Here is a 16268-nt window from a genome sequence, read left to right on the forward strand (position 1 = left end):
TTCAAAACCGACCTCAGTAAAATCTTAATAATATTAATAATTAAAAAAAAAAACAAGTTTTAAAAGGGCATTTTCGTTGATAAAGTGCAAACTTTCTAGTGCTTTAGCACCACCTAGTGTCTATGTATGCACGCCTATGCCACCACATATAGAAACTCAAGTTAAAAGTTGATGTATTTAGCATACACCTTTGTCAAAAGCAATTTACAAAACATGTAATAGATGTTGTATTCACAAACAAATGTTGGAATTTATGAAATATTCAAAAACGCTTTGTTTTCAGAAAATAGTCCCCAGTTTTCAGAAAATAGTCCCTAGCAACAAGTCTCTAACAATGAACTGCAATGACTGCTAATGTGTTAATTGTCCAGTGTGCTTGGCTAAATGTCCTTAGGATCCCTCATTTAAATGTAATCCCTCATAAATGTTATTGGGGTGAGGGTTGCTGTTGCAGTGTTCATTATTATTATGTTTTCGATATTCAACATGTATTGTTGTAGCCTAGCTCAAGTCATTTACATAACTAGATGTAGTGCATAGCGGTACAAAATATGACCGCCGCTCAGTCCTGTACATCCGTTCCGCGAAAATAAATCACACTTCAATTTGTCTCTATATTTTACTCCATCCCCCACTCTTGAAACTATTGTGTATGCTTGTTGTTGTGGCATGCCTGAGTGTGTGTGTGCGGCTGCACAGAAAGTAGCCTACTGGTGCTGAAAAGGTGAATAGATTCTAGAATATCCAAAGAAGATGTAGCATTGTTATAAAACCTTTAAAATCTCTAAACAATCACAAGTAGGGCAGTTCATCACAGTTCATCCATTGCAACTGGATTGATGAAAGGTCACTTACCTCTGTAGGCTACATTGTTTTTTGGGAAAAGCAAAAGGTATCAGCATAATGTTATTTATTTATTTATTTATTTATTTATCAACAAAAACATCTCTGTCAGTTCCATGCCGTTTTCAACAGCTATCAAAAACAAAGGTAATTTTTGGATGGATGGATTTTTTGTGAATGTTTCTTCTTCTACATAAGATTTTAGTCATCTTTAGTTCATGTAATACTTTATTGTCAATGCACAAATTAAGTAACAGTAGTTTGAAACGTTATTGTTCATGCACAAATTAAGTAACAGTAGTCTGAAACGAAATGCTGTTTTACACCTAACCAGTGGTGCAAATAAGTGACATGTCCAAATGGGCCTTGATGAAATGCGTCGCTAGACTGTTCATACATATTTTAACGGGCCAAAGTTGTCCGTTATTGTTCGTGCAAATATAGGCTGATTCATGTTCCCTTGCATTGTGTAACTGAGATCCATGGCTAGTCTGGCTTTCACCAGACCAAGCTCAATCTTTTAAGAAATCAAAAACTAAATAGCGGGAAGATCAGGCTGGGTTCACCCAGCCTAGTCCATAGGCACCCGATATTGTTTAATTTTCCGATTGAGATATCCACGCTCTGGCTATTCTAAATGCAAAAATGCATCAGGGAGTTATGACAAAACTGTAACTAACAAATAGATCTTAATAGAAAGCTGTTAGCTTCCCTATAAGCTACAGGCTTATAAGGTAGGCCAATTTATTACAACATAAATTGTCAATAGGCTATGCTGGCGACACAAATAAAATCTCCTTTGGAAACCAATGGCTTACGCCTTACAGTATCAAGCGGACTTAAACTGCCATATCGTGGCGAAAAGTTGTAATAAAATTCACGCAGCTCCATGAGTCAAGGAAAACGCGAATGATGTAGCCACTTCTAAATGGGACCCACTACACAGTATCTTAAGGTGTGTTGCTAAAGCAGCCATAATGAAATGAAGGTGTCATTGTTTGGATACTTAACACACACATGCTCTTTAATTTCACAGACTACAACTACCAAGCTGGAATCAAAGCACATCGATTCCCCTCTCACACCCTGCACGCACTTCAAACAAATAAACAGGCGTCTCAGTCTCACGCATGTATAGGCAAAACTGTATCAGACCGGTGTAACGTTGGTAAATCTTCCATTGCACAGAATGATTTTGTAGCACGTGCAATAAATAACAGTCGAAGATACAATTACAGTGCTGCTATACATTTGCTTGGTATAACCGCATTTATAGTTTTCTACAAATGCAATCAATCAAATTGGCCTCCATCACTCAACCAACGCTAAAGTTAACATTAGGTCCTTATTGATATTATAAGATTAACGTACCTGCAGTAAAAACCAAGCATGTCCGATAAACATCCTCAGATTTATTTCGGCTTCAAGAAGAAATGGGAATTACATTTCATGTGAACATCGTCCTATCCTTATTAGACGTTCTCTGCGGTTAACTACAGTCCTTGTAGGAAGCGTCCATTGTTTTTCCAACCCACTTTTAACTTCCAACAAAATTACGTCTCACTGCAACGATGCGCCATCTAGTGGACAAACGACTACTTATCGCCAATACTGGAAATGCAGCCATGATGATGATGATGATGAATATGTATTTTGGCTTTCTTTTAATCCTACTGAATTTGTAATTATGTATCGGCCGTTCTAATACCGATAGTATGTGGGTGCCTGTGTGTGTGTGTGCATGTGTATATGTGTGCACCGCCATCTACAGGCCAATGAGTGTACAGTCACTAAATGTACACATAACCTAATTTTAAACCTAAAACCCCTCCATGGATGAAATTCTACGAAACTTGGCATACCCCCAGAGAATGCCAGGTCAATCATACACATACAATTTGGTGCAGTTCTGAACATCTTAACTGAATCTTAACATTTTTTACCGGGGGGGTGCAAATCACAAATGAGTGATTATGGGCCAGGTTGATGTGGGCCCTTGAGACCAACATACCATAAAAGATTCTTCATCCTCAGTGTCACGGTTCAGGTAGTTATTTAGGAAAAACGGCTTTTTTGCGGTTCGGGGGACCCATCACGGGGGGGGGGGGGGGAGTGGCTCCCGGGGACGAAACAAAAATTTTCCGTAAAAGTCTAGTGGGGCTACATACCCACCAAATTTCATGTGCCCCGGTGGTTCGGTGTCCCGGGTATCGTTGACCAAAAATTCAGGAAGTAGATGACGGGGAAAAAAAAAAAAAACTTTGACAATCCCTATATGACCGCTTCACTACCTTCACTAGCGGCGGTCATAATTATACACTGCTTGTTACACCACTTTAAAAGTACTTAAATTACATTAAATGTAGAGTACAAATCTAAGTCACCACACTGAGAGGATAGTGTAAACACCCTTTTATTATTTGTTCTATTCATTATGCTAAAGACATGCGGCTTTGAGGGAGGAGATAGCCAACTGTATACAACCGGTCCACACATAATTCTTTTATTTTGAGGCACTGCGGGTAGTCTAATTTGTTTGTTTTTAAGACTTTCGTACTTAGGCCAATAAATCCACAATATGTAAAATAGTAATTAGCTTACAGCAACATTAAATAGGAATGTGGCCAAACACAACAAGAAGAATGGAGCTAAATACAAACTAGTTCAAACTACAGCACTGGCTTAAGATGTCATTTAACTTCCAAAACATGGTTACAAAACCATGTTAAACTCTACAGTACAATTAAGCAGACACAAAAACAGATTGACACAAAGAAAGGTACTTGGGGCCCACACTGCCATAAAACCAATCATGGGATCACAAAGCTTCGTTGTCAGAATGTTGTCAGGGTTTGAGATCAAAAGTATGTGCACACTGTATCGTGTGTGTGTATGTGTGTGTGTTTGTGGTGTATGTGTGTGTGTGTGTGTGTGTGTGTGTTGGGGGGGGGGGGGGGGGGGTGCAGAGAGAGAGTGAGAAAGAGAGGTCCCTTAATGGCTTTGAAATAAGTGTGTGTGTGTCTGTGTATGAGTGTGTACTTACTGTGGTAATTGATGGTGTTGATGAGTCTAATTCCCACATGGGCATGGTTATAGGTGACCAGGACAATGTCGAAGAGTTCTTCACTTTCAGGATAAAGCTCACGCAGCTTAGTATTCACGGCATCCAGGGCCTAGTCAGACAAATGGAGTGACGTAATATAGTCAATAAGAATGGTTTTGTATACAGCACTGTGTCCTATACTCAACAATTTATTCAACCTGCTGTACTTATATCCGCTCATATTACTTTTGTCACTGTATAACTAAAACCATCTGCAGTGACTATAAACTAAGAAATGGCTGGTCTTGTCTTCAGTTGTGTCACCATGCAAAGAATTACAGGAGAGTTCAATTCCTCGTGCTATAGGTAGGGGATTTACACAGCGGCCAATCTACAACCAAGCCTATTTACCATCAAAACCAATCACTAACAAATCACTAAACACAAACCTCACCAACAGAACAGCCCTCAAGAGCATTTCACTGAGGTTATCAAGCAGGCACCTTTCTTCATAGGCGTTTCATTGAACTAGGCCCATAGGCCCACAACACCTCCAGAAGGCTCTACAGTGGTGTCTGGCTTCCCAAACTCACCCCCCTCCTCACTCATGATGGGTCCTCTACCAACAAATACTGGCAACGAACCAAACCAGACAACACAAAACCATCAACAAAGCAGCCTCTGTACGCTTCACTAGCAAGTGCTTATGCCCCGTTGATGCGGGCTCTAAGCAAAGCTAGAAGCCTAGTCACCCAGAGAAAAGAACCAAACCAGGAACAAACAACAAGCAACCAACAACCAATAACTACAACTACAAAACAACAAATTCAATTCAGGCTACAACATGACCCCAAGTAGTCTGTGAGCGCCTGAGCCATAGCCATTGGCTTGCTTTTTCAGCAGCCTCTAATAACTGTTTTACAGCTCCTTTCAGTGACCGTCCTCGAATACCAAAGTCTAGCAGAAGTGTTGTGGCTGACTTTTCTACAAAGCCTCTAGCACTTATCTCCATTGGTCTTGTGTGTGCTTGCTAGTTTTAAAACCAGAAAGAATACACTATAAAGAGCCATGATCCATACATAGCTTACAGCATCTTCCCCCATTGACTGAGGTTCTGTGGAGTTGGAAGAGCATCATAAATGGCTCCTATAATAAATGTAATGTGGTTAGCATCCATGGCCCATAGCTCCTTTGTTAGGTGATCTTTCTCTTCTCAACACCACGCCAGTTCGTCCATTGCCCTTGCTTCACTTGAGATACCACTGTTGAACGTCTAGATTGCTCTTCATGTTCGCAAACAAAGCTGGTCACCATCTGTCTCTTCTCCTGTGCTGTGGACTTGCCCCACGCTTGCCAACTGGTACCAAGTCCAAGCCCAGCTCTTCCATTCTGCACCTGCCCAACAATATTCCGATGTTGCAGTGCACCTTGAGCATGCTTCACTGCTTCCCGTGGATTCCACTTTTGACCTGTTTTAATTGTAGGTGTGTTCTTCAAGTGTTCTTGATGACTGGATCCTTGGACCAGTAACCTCATGTAACCTTGGACCAGTAACCTCATGTTACTACCTTCTCATTACATCTCAATGCACATGTCTTTATCTTATCCAATGCTATCAATGGGCAGAAACCATATTAGTTGTTTAACAGGAACACAAAATATAGTGCATTAAGTTACATACAACAAAACTTTTATGAAGTAACACAGAAAACTATAGACACATAAAACTATAGACCATAAGAAAAACATGACAGAAATATTATTTCAATCACAGTGATTACAGTAAGTAATTAAGCTTGTAGTTTACAGATGAAAGCATTATGTAGTTTTTTACAATAACCGCTTCATCCAATCATTTTGATGGTACACTGACTTAGAATTGCATCTGTCATTGCCACTACACACCTGGATCACTTGATGTAGCATTTACAACTAAAGTAGAGCCGCTGCAAAAACTACATAATGATTTAGCCTAGAGAACCACATCACACACCAACAACATTTCAGCTAGCTATAAATATGTATAGATTTTACTTGACATTTTGAGAGGGCTATACATTAAAACTGTCTATTTAGTTTATTCCTTCAAGCCCCTTCTTGTTCCAGTCAAAGTTTTTTGGTGTGAAGCACTGGCAATGAATACTGCGGTAACACTTTATTTTAATGTGTCGCTGTTACAGTGTACCTACCTAATTAGGTACAGTGGTACAACCTGTGTAACAACATGTACTATCAGGTACTATCATTGTACTTGCATTATGTATTTGTGGGTACCTACATATAGTTGTTACATTGTAATACTGAGTGCTTTTACAAAACTTTGCCAATTTGCCTAAATTTTCATCAGAGGCAAAGAGCTGACCTGAGACCTGCTGGATGGGGTAAATCTGGTCATAATAGATTTGATATACAAAGCATTCTTAGCTCCAGTCAAGGCCTCATTGTCTTCAGTGTACATGTAACAGCTGTGCTGCTACAACCTTGTTACTCTTTGATACAGTGGAATAAACCTATTAAGTGTACCAGTTAATTACTTACATGTACATATGACATGTATGTTATGTCTTCGATGTCTTGGAACAGGTCTACTAATTCACTACATAGTACATATATCAACTGTGTTGGTACACTTATTTCTCTTTGATACAGTGGCATAAACTGAACTGAAAACTCTTTGATAAAGTGCCATTAAAATGAAGTGTACCAGTTAAGTACTTACAATTACATATTACATGTATGTTGTGTCATTGGTGTCTTGGAACATGTCTGCCATTACCCTACATACTGTAGTACATGTATCAACTGTGTTGGTACACATTTATTACTCTTTTGATACAGTGGAATAAACCCATTAAAATAAAGTGTACCAGTTAAGTACTTACATCTACATATATACATCCTGTCAATGATGTTATGCATCCTGTAATTGATGTGTTGAAACGTGTCTGCTGTTACACCAGACAGTACATGTGAATTAGTAGACCTGTTCCAAGATAAGACCTGTTCCAGTTTATTCCACTGTATCAAAGAGTAACAAGGTTACATGTACACTGAAGACAATGAGGCCTTGACTGGAGCTAAGCATGCTTTGTATATCAAATCTATCATGACCCGATTTACCCCATCCAGCAGGTCTCAGGTCAGCTCTTTGCCTCTGATAAAAATGTAGGCAAATTGGCAAAGTTTTGTAAAAGCACTCAGTATTACAATGTACCAACTATATGTAGGTACCCACAAATACATTATGCAAGTACAATGATAGTACCTGATAGTCCATGTTGTTACACAGGTTGTACCACTGTACCTAATTAGGTAAGTACACTGTAACAGCGAAACATTAAAATAAAGTGTTACCAATACTGCCAAGCTGCATGAAAGAAGCTAATGTTTAGGCTACTCATTCCATGCTTACGTTGAAAATTAGACATATGAAACTGCCGTAAATGATGGATTCTAAATGAGTTACGATACCGAATTCTGACATTTCGAGATTTCTTATGGTATTGTGCAACACTGTATTGCTGAAATTATTGCTTGGATTGCAAAAAGCATAGTGAGCAATTGTGCAAGACACAAACACATGTCTATCCCTAGGTTTTAGCAACATAGTGACTCTAGTTCAGGTTTTTTTAGATTAGTATTCTACTGTTTTGAGTAGAATTCTATGACATAACAACCACCAAGTTTTGTTTGTGGCTGGCACTTACATTACAATTTGACAGGATTTTTGCAGAGAGCAATGTTCATCATCACCGTTAGAAGTTGAGTTAACAGGATTGCAGACTATTTATACAGTAGCCTATTGTTCTGATGCTAGCTGTACTCTTTGTCTGATCTATAGGTTTTATATTAGTATATCAGACTTTATTGCATGTATCACACATTTCATGAAATAATTGATAAAAACATGTATAATAGTCAATGTATAATTTATATATATTTGAGATCCTAATCCGAACCCTAGGCTTAATAGATAATTGTGTGTGTGTGTGTGTGTGTGTGTGTGTGTGTGTGTGTGTGTGTGTGTGTGTGCGTGTGTGTGTGTGTGTGCGTGTGTGTGTGTGTGTGCGTGTGTGCGTGTATGTGTGTATGTACATGTGTGTGTGTTTATGTGTGGTTGACCTTGACAAATGGGAATGCAGGCCCCGGGGCAAAAGGCTCATTCTCATGCTCCATTTGATATCGCAGATACTCTTCCACTCCCATCTGGTCAAACACCTTTTGCTCTTTCTCTGTGCGGAAGAGCACCCGTGATGACACTGCAATAGTCACTGCATTCTCTGGTTTGGGCTGAGGCGTAAGGAATTGAACATAGAATAAAGATGGACATAGTTTAACATGACTGAAAACAATATAATACATCCTTATGTATGAATTAAAATGATAAAACACTCATTTGCCAATAATGTTGTATATTATCACACCTCAGCCTCAATTATACTGTAGGCTATTACATTTCCAAAGAAGTAAAAAATGCAGCATCTTCACATCACCAGACATGACGGGATCAGAGTCTGGAAACTTACTGAAACTGTAGACCAGAAGTGTATTTAAATTATATGACAATATAGGCAATATCGACAGCCTTTCCATCCAGAACTATCCCTGATTTTCATATATCTCTCCTAAACACTTTCGATCCTCTTTCAAGCCTACTAAGAATACTAGTTCTTCCAATTCAGCAGCACAGTAATCCAATGCATTTACTTCACATTTCACCATGGTTGTCTTGTCTCCAGAGGTAAATATTACACACGCAGGACTTTCCACTACACATTTAAAGGCAAGGCACTGCATTATTGAAGTTTTTTACATTCTTACAGGGAAAGCAAAGTATGGGGGAAATTATGAATAACCACCAGGGATTAGTGGCACCAGCAGAACATTTTGCCAGGGGACGCCATTGCAAATCTTGGGGTGGCACACAATATCTGGGAAAGTATGATGTGATCATGCTTGCATATATCTTAGGTCAGCCTTTATATTAGGGAAAACTACTTTGTGCTGCATCCATACCACCTGAAGCATGCTGGTAGAAATATCTATTCAAAAGCACAGTTGATCTGTGCATGTCATGACCAACTTTTGATTCTTTAATTTGGAAAGCAAGTTCATTATTTTGGGCTGCTATTAAAATATATTAGAATTTCAACCCAAAGTTTCATAACATGTAGAATCTTTTTTTATATTTTTGGGGGCTTTTATGCCTTTTCAATGTGACAGGATAGTGGAGAATGACAGGAAGTGAGTGGGAGAGAGAGTCGGGTTGGGATCCGGAAAGAATTGCTGTTTATTTTGATACATGGTTTGCTATGTTTTGACCAAGGTGTTTGTGAGATATACAGTACCACCGAAAGTAATGGATGTGGAGATGAATGAACCGTTTATCACAACACCTAGCCGCTAATATCATGGGAAAGCTCAGGTTCTGCTCTTTCATGTGATATCTGTGTGATTTATGTGTGATAAATACTCCATGAGCAAGTCAACAGAGAATAATGGGTGTAAATCATTCTGTTTTCAGTCCCTGATAACCACAATCATATTTTAAGTTTTGTAGCTTCTCTGTTGGTGATAGAAAGCAGGTGCGAGTTAATGTTTCATGCATTATTGTAATCACACAATTCACCCACCCCCCAAAGAAATCATACTGGAAGCTTTTACACAAAATCTCTCTATTATCCAGATATGGCTATAAAACAATGGACTATGTGGCTTAATTGTTGTAAATTGACCGCGCAATTTAGTAAAACGTACACACAATTTAGTAAAATGTGTGCACGATTTACTAAATTGAGAGCACAATTTAGTAAAATGAGCGCACTATTTAGAAAAACGTGCACACGATTTACTAAAATGAGCACACAATATACAAAATTGTGGACACAATAGTAAAACGAGACCACTATTTACTAAAATGAGTGCACAATTTACTAAAATGAGCGCACATTATCTCAATACACATAAAAATCCTGCAACGACACCTCCTGGGCTCCGTAGACTGGCATCAGGTGAACTAAGCTTTTCAAAGTTGAAACTTAAGATAGGCAACGTTGCCAGTTTGTTGTCGTCAAGTGAACGCTCGAAGTCTGGAAGTACAATATAAAAAACAAAAATATTTTTTTGGGATGGACAGGGTCATAAACAATATTCAGGTAGGCTATGGCATTTGTAGTAGCCTAGCTACAGTTGGAATACCACTAGAGTTGGAAACATTTCTCAATTATGAGAGGCCAGACTCTCCTCACAAATTGAATTAGTCTGGTTTTACCAGGCTAGTTAATACCATCCTTTGAAATGCAAAATCGATCTTGTGATTTCTCTGATTTACACAAATTCAAGGATTTCACACCATTGCCATTGTGGATGGTAATTTTATATTATCATCACAATCTTTCAACAAAACAGTAATGGAATTTCAGGATTATTTGTGACTGATTTTGTTGATTATAGTTAAATAAAATCAATCGTAACTGTAATTTTAGAGAATTACTAAGTTAATAGAGACAGAAATGGGAAATAGTAAATGTTCATGTTTATGTTGACTTAGAAGATGATTTTATCCAAAACGATTTACAAAAGTAAACATTACATTAGCATTGAAATTAGCAGTTTTAAGTTTTAATATATGTTTAAGTCATCATAATAAACTAATATTTATAACAATGATAATGACATTAATAATAGAAAGAAAAGCATAGCTTCAAAGCAACAATAACCATAAACATTTACAAACCATAACTCAGTACAAAGAATTAATTTATTAATTATGTTTGAGAAAAACATTTGTCTAAAGGCACCTGGGTGGTGTTGTACAGTACGTGCAATGTGACACATTCTCTCAAACACCATCTCCGCACCTACTCCCCACACCCCAGAACACCCCTCCTCAACCTTCCCCTTCATCGCTGAGAGAACATGGTCTGGGGATTGCCAGACATGTGACACAGAAACGTGCCTGTAAGATGAGAGCTAAGGGGAAAGTGACAAGTCACAGCTCCTCCCATGGATCACATTTAAACGGCTGGTGGGGGTATGAGTGTGGCATGCTACAAGGGGCACTTCACGCCACCAATGTCTCTCTGAAAAGCAGAGGGGAGGATGTTGCTTGGATATAGGGAGCCTTTTTTTGGGGAAAGAGTTAGCTAGAGGATTGACAAAGAGAATGGATAGCTAAAAAAGATGGTATAGTGCTGCTGAGCGAACAGAAAGGCACAAATGATGTACTACAGATATGTATTTATTATTTGTATTTGAATATATTGTTAATCTCAGCAAGCCAGAGGACATGGTTTAGCATTCTGCTGCAGAGACAACCTTTTAGGAATGACAACCTTTAAGGAAGCAGACAGCAGACACAGACAGCAGACTGTCATAGATATCATAGAGACTGTGACACTAAACTTATTCTCTGACCTTTCGTACATAATAGTGTTCATGTTGTGATGTTAAAAGCATGGGTTGCTGACAGCACTGAACTTCAACATTATGTTGAAGTCCATCAGGATGTAGATGGGAGAATTAAGACTAAATAGATTCTCTATACACTGCACAGAATGGCTATGCTATAAGTTTGTATAAGTAAGAATAAGTATAGATACTCTTTTGATCCCGTGAGAGAAACTTGGTCTCAATCCCAATCATTTATCCCAATCCGTGACTTAGTGAAGCACACAGAGCATACAGTGAACACACAGTGAGGTGAAGCACACAATGAGCACACAGTGAGGTGAAGAATACACTACAGCCTGCTACAGCGGCGCTCGGGAGCAGTGAGGGGTTAGGTGCCTTGCTCAAGGGCACTTCAGCCGTGGATGTTGGCATGGGAGAGCAGTGCTCATCCACTTCCCCCACCCACTTTTTTCCTACTGGTCGGCGATCAAACTGGCAACCCTTCGGTTACACGCCCGAAGCCCTAACCAGTAGGCCACGGCTGCCCCTAAGTTCAGTATTCATACATGGTTGTGAATGAATAATATGGGGATGTGAGGATAAAATTAGGATACTGATGGAATTTTGTTAACAGATTTAATTCAACCATGATGTAACAAGAGCCCCGGTTCATAGATGAATCAATTGAATCTTTCACAGCACCACATTTGGTCACTGATCATCAGAAGTGTAGGTTAGCTAGTTGTCAGTGAAGACACATACAGATGGGGTTAGTAATCATTTGTCATACTTACAAAGAAAATGCCTCCTTCCACCTTCCTGGCACGTCTCACCGGCGCCTTCACAGATGGAGAATTTTGATCAAATTCAAAAGAATGTGAGCAAGACATTTTTACACATAAGAAATGTGACACTGATTAACCTACTTTTTCATTTGGCTGATGCTTTTATCCAAAGTGATTTACACATGTCAATTAAAACAAGGTTTAGTTTCCCCAGAGCACCTTGCTCAGTGGCATCCAGGAACTGAACCCCTCAACTTTTCTAGCTACTGCTTGATAGCTCAGTTCCTTAACCACTATACTACCACTGCCCCCACTTAACTGTGATTTTAGCTCTGGGCATTTCCGTTCAACAAGATTAAAATTACTATTAGCATAACAGGGACAGATATACTACAGACACACAATCAGGGGTCCTTTTCCCAAAAGCATAGTTGCTAACCACGATAGCAACTACCTTGGTAGTATCACTATCAAATGTGAGTCCTTACATTTGAGTTACATATGCACAAACACTAAAGCTTCATATTGTCACGTTTTTAATTTTGGAAAATTAGCAACTAAACGCACCACAGAAAAGCCTATTGCACCATGCAGCTCTAAGAACAAGAAGATTACTTAAACACACAATAACTAAAAAAGAAATGAAATACAGTATAATAACTAGCAGCAATCAGTAGGATCCAAGCAGATGTAATTCACAATGATTAGTAATTTTCAGCAGATGAGTGCTGTTGGAATTATTTATACTGTTTATAAAATTGACTGAGAAAAACAGGGCAAACTGTAATAGCACTTTAGTGGAGTCTTTTTTCTATTTTAAAGGTGCTCTATTTTTTCTATTTTAAAGCGATGTTACGCGGTTTTTAAGCTAAAACATTTTTTTGTTACATACAGGAAACATCACCTCCCCATCCGCTAGCTGCCTGTGCCATGTCTGGTCTGGTCTCTGTGGACAGCACAGGCTCCAAAAATGGCAACAAAAACAACTTGGTCCAACTTGTGCCAAACATAACAAACTGTTCCAGCCAATCGCCGACGAGATGCGCGTTTAGGAGAGTTTCAATTGCATGGGAGGGAGGGGGAGGGAGTAGCGTGCTAGCTTGTACACTTGTCACGATCACCTCCGTTTTAGTAAGAGTAAAACAAAATTGAGTAAATACTGTAGCTATGCAGCCAGATGATCCAACCAAGAGTAACACTGAGACCATTTTCTTAAAGCCTACTCTGAATAGCAGAAAAAATAGGAAAGACTTCCGATTTATTATCCCATTATTGCATCATCACTTAATAACCGATATTCTTCAGAACTTGTTGCTATGGAAGTAAATAACACATTCAGATCAAACATTTGTTGTGGTTTGGCATAACATTAACTAACCCACCGGCTAAACTGCTGACAACTTGAATTACTTGGCTTACAAACATCAACTGAGGAATCGGCAACTTTTCATGATCAGACATTTATTGTCATCTTTATTGTCATCTTCAACTCCAACTACGAGCCTACAGTACTAGTGGTGGGAGGGGTTCAGTGTTCATACCTGCTTCAAGCAATTTGTTTGATGTGGTCCCGCAATTTGCTCAATACGGCCCCGCTCAGAGTGTGGCTGAAGCGCCATATTAAGAGTGTATGTGCCATCAAAATGCTTTTGGAATTGTTATTTTAAGGTAAAAAGAAAAAAACTCTTTAAGCGCGCTTTTAGAAACATTTGCCACATGACTTACAATGACTTCAATTTCCCCTTGGGGATCAATAAAGTATCTATCTATCTATCTATCTATCAATCAACACCTTCTCCCGTTCTTCTACACGCTACGTCCATTAAGCTTCATTGTTCAATTCTGATTATTTGCCAAGATCAGATCTTGACAATTCACATTTATACTTAATGCTGTCAAAGTAGGCCTGTTACAATTATCACAAGTGGTCCAGAAGCTGCGGTCAAATATTACAGATTTGACCTGCTTCTTCCCTGCAGATGGGCTCTGTGATTAATATGCCGAATGCTGCATTTTGTGTTGTGCTGTGTGTTTTATCATCTGTACGCATCTATACACCATAGCTATTGAAAGTGCAGGTGAGCCAGTAAACAAAAAAGTTATACTTTCAATCCCAATGTAACGCAGAACCCATATCGGAGATGTACCAAATCTTTAAAAGTTTTCTACAAATAAAGAATATTTTCACACTTAAGGAACTTTCCATTAAAAGAGTGAAAGGATTGTCCGACAACATTTTTCTGGTATTTTTTATACAGTTTTAACAGTACAGTGACACTTAACAGTTACTGAAAAGAAAATAGTTTTAGCTGTGGGCCTTGGGAAAGGAGAGAACCGAGAATGACGTCAGATAGTGTAAATATGAGTGGGCTAAATGTGTGTGTGAGTGTGTTGTGTGTATGGTGAGTGGTTATTTTAGGAGCGGGAAAAGGCCAGCAACATTTGGAGTCAGTTCAGAACACAAGGCACATGGCAAAGAGAGGAGCATACATAGCATAGCGTCGACCAGCAGCCTGTTGTACTGAGTTTTACACACCTCCTAGACCATTCCTCCAACCTCTCTGAAGTTATTCTTTCACTGAGTTTTCTATATCATAATCTATAGAAGCTCTGTGTTCACACAAAGCAAACATTTGTGTTTCAATCTGAAGTCAGTTGGGTTATGACATGGCAAAGTATTTGATGGATGACTGCAACAAGAAGCAATGTAAATATTATTACAGATTGTAGTGTGCTGTCTTTTGGGGATACCTAATCATTGATGTTGTATTTACAATAGAGTATGCCAGCATGAAAATGGCCTTGCCGTGTTGTCACATTTAAAATCAGAGATATATTTAAATGGATAAATAAAATTAGATGTTTTTCAATTAAATATTTTATTTCTCTCTTTCTTTAACGTCCATCTCTCATCTGTATCTCATGTTTAATAGATTATGTTGTGCACCTTTACACTTAACATTTTATGGATCTTGAATCTCAATGTGACGGGCAAAAAAATGGCATAACACAAGAAAAATAGCATAAACTAGAGTTAGAGAAAAAGAGCAGTGGGGAGAGGCAGCAAATATATGGATATATGAAATCAGCACAGCAGGAGAGGCATAAGCTCACACACAGATGGTGGGGGGCAGTATGACATATTCCTTCATGGCATTACACAAGCTCAAATGCCACATGTGCAGGTGCACGCACTGACACAGGTGAGACAGACAGACAGCAATAATATAGAGGACAGGTAATATATAGACACTCACTGATCTTGGTTTCTTGGTAGAACCTATGTGCTCATAAACATCCTTGCTGCTATCCCATGATCCTTTGCTGTCGCCATTAGAAGTGGTGGGGGTTGGGATTGCTGTGGGCTCCTGGCCTTTCATGACCTGCACAGGGTCCAAACTCATCTCGCCCAGCTATGCTCATCCAGCAGAACTCCTGCCTGGTATTGTCACACACACTGACACGTCCACATACACACACAAGCACACAGTCGCTGTAGTATGACACAGAAATCCTCTGCTCTCCAATAAAGTCCCGTCACAAATTGTGTGCTTGGTCCACTGATACACGCCCTCCCACTCTCCCACACTCCTGAGTGTTCAGGCAGGCTTGTGTTGTTGCTCTGTTCTCAGGTGATCTCTGAGTGTGTGCAAAGGGCTTGTACAGGTCCACCTCTGCTTGTCTCTGAGCTGGTGTCTGTGGTGCTGAATCCTCTCCTCTGTTGCTCTCTATCTGCTCTCCTGCAGTCTGCTGCCTGTGATGACGTGCTGTTGATGTGTTCCCCCTCCCCCTTCCCTCTAATCCCTCCCTCTCTGTCACGGCTCTCCTTCACTGCTTTCTATCTTTCACTGCTTCAATGTCATTCACTGTTTCGGTTCATTTCTCCACTGCTTTCTCTGCATAATTTCTGTGCACACGCACACAGCTTTGATGTGATATCATCTGTCACTTATAGAATTATTGCTTGGTTTTAAGTGGCTTCCACAAAGTCACCCAGGAACCTACTGCCAATAATAGCCCTGCCTCTGAATCACTTATGCCCTCCCTCTATCAATGTTATGTTACAGTGTCCAGTGACATTTGAATATTAATGCGCATTAATGCCTAAGGATGACCAGCGCTACAGAGGTGTTTCTTTAGTGCAAGAATGGCTCTTGTTACAGCTTGTTACAGCATTCTACATTAAGCAGTTAACTATCAACTGG

The 16268-nt window shown here is 39.3% G+C and overlaps 1 protein-coding gene across 1 annotated transcript in view; it reads right to left on the minus strand.

Annotated features, from left to right (window-relative positions):
• Positions 1 to 15803, minus strand: part of nt5c1aa (5'-nucleotidase, cytosolic IAa) — a 28375-nt gene extending 12572 nt beyond the window's left edge. The window contains exons 1-4 of the mRNA XM_042077526.1: positions 15321 to 15803; positions 12073 to 12117; positions 8009 to 8176; positions 3887 to 4016 (exon numbers count right to left, since the gene is read on the minus strand). Coding sequence (XP_041933460.1) covers positions 3887 to 4016; positions 8009 to 8176; positions 12073 to 12117; positions 15321 to 15467 — 490 coding nt within the window. The 5' untranslated portion in view covers positions 15468 to 15803. The remainder of the gene's footprint in view (positions 1 to 3886; positions 4017 to 8008; positions 8177 to 12072; positions 12118 to 15320) is intronic.
• Positions 15804 to 16268: the final 465 nt, after the last annotated feature.

This window comes from Alosa sapidissima, chromosome 21 (assembly GCF_018492685.1).
Source record: "Alosa sapidissima isolate fAloSap1 chromosome 21, fAloSap1.pri, whole genome shotgun sequence".
NCBI lineage: Eukaryota > Metazoa > Chordata > Actinopteri > Clupeiformes > Clupeidae > Alosa > Alosa sapidissima.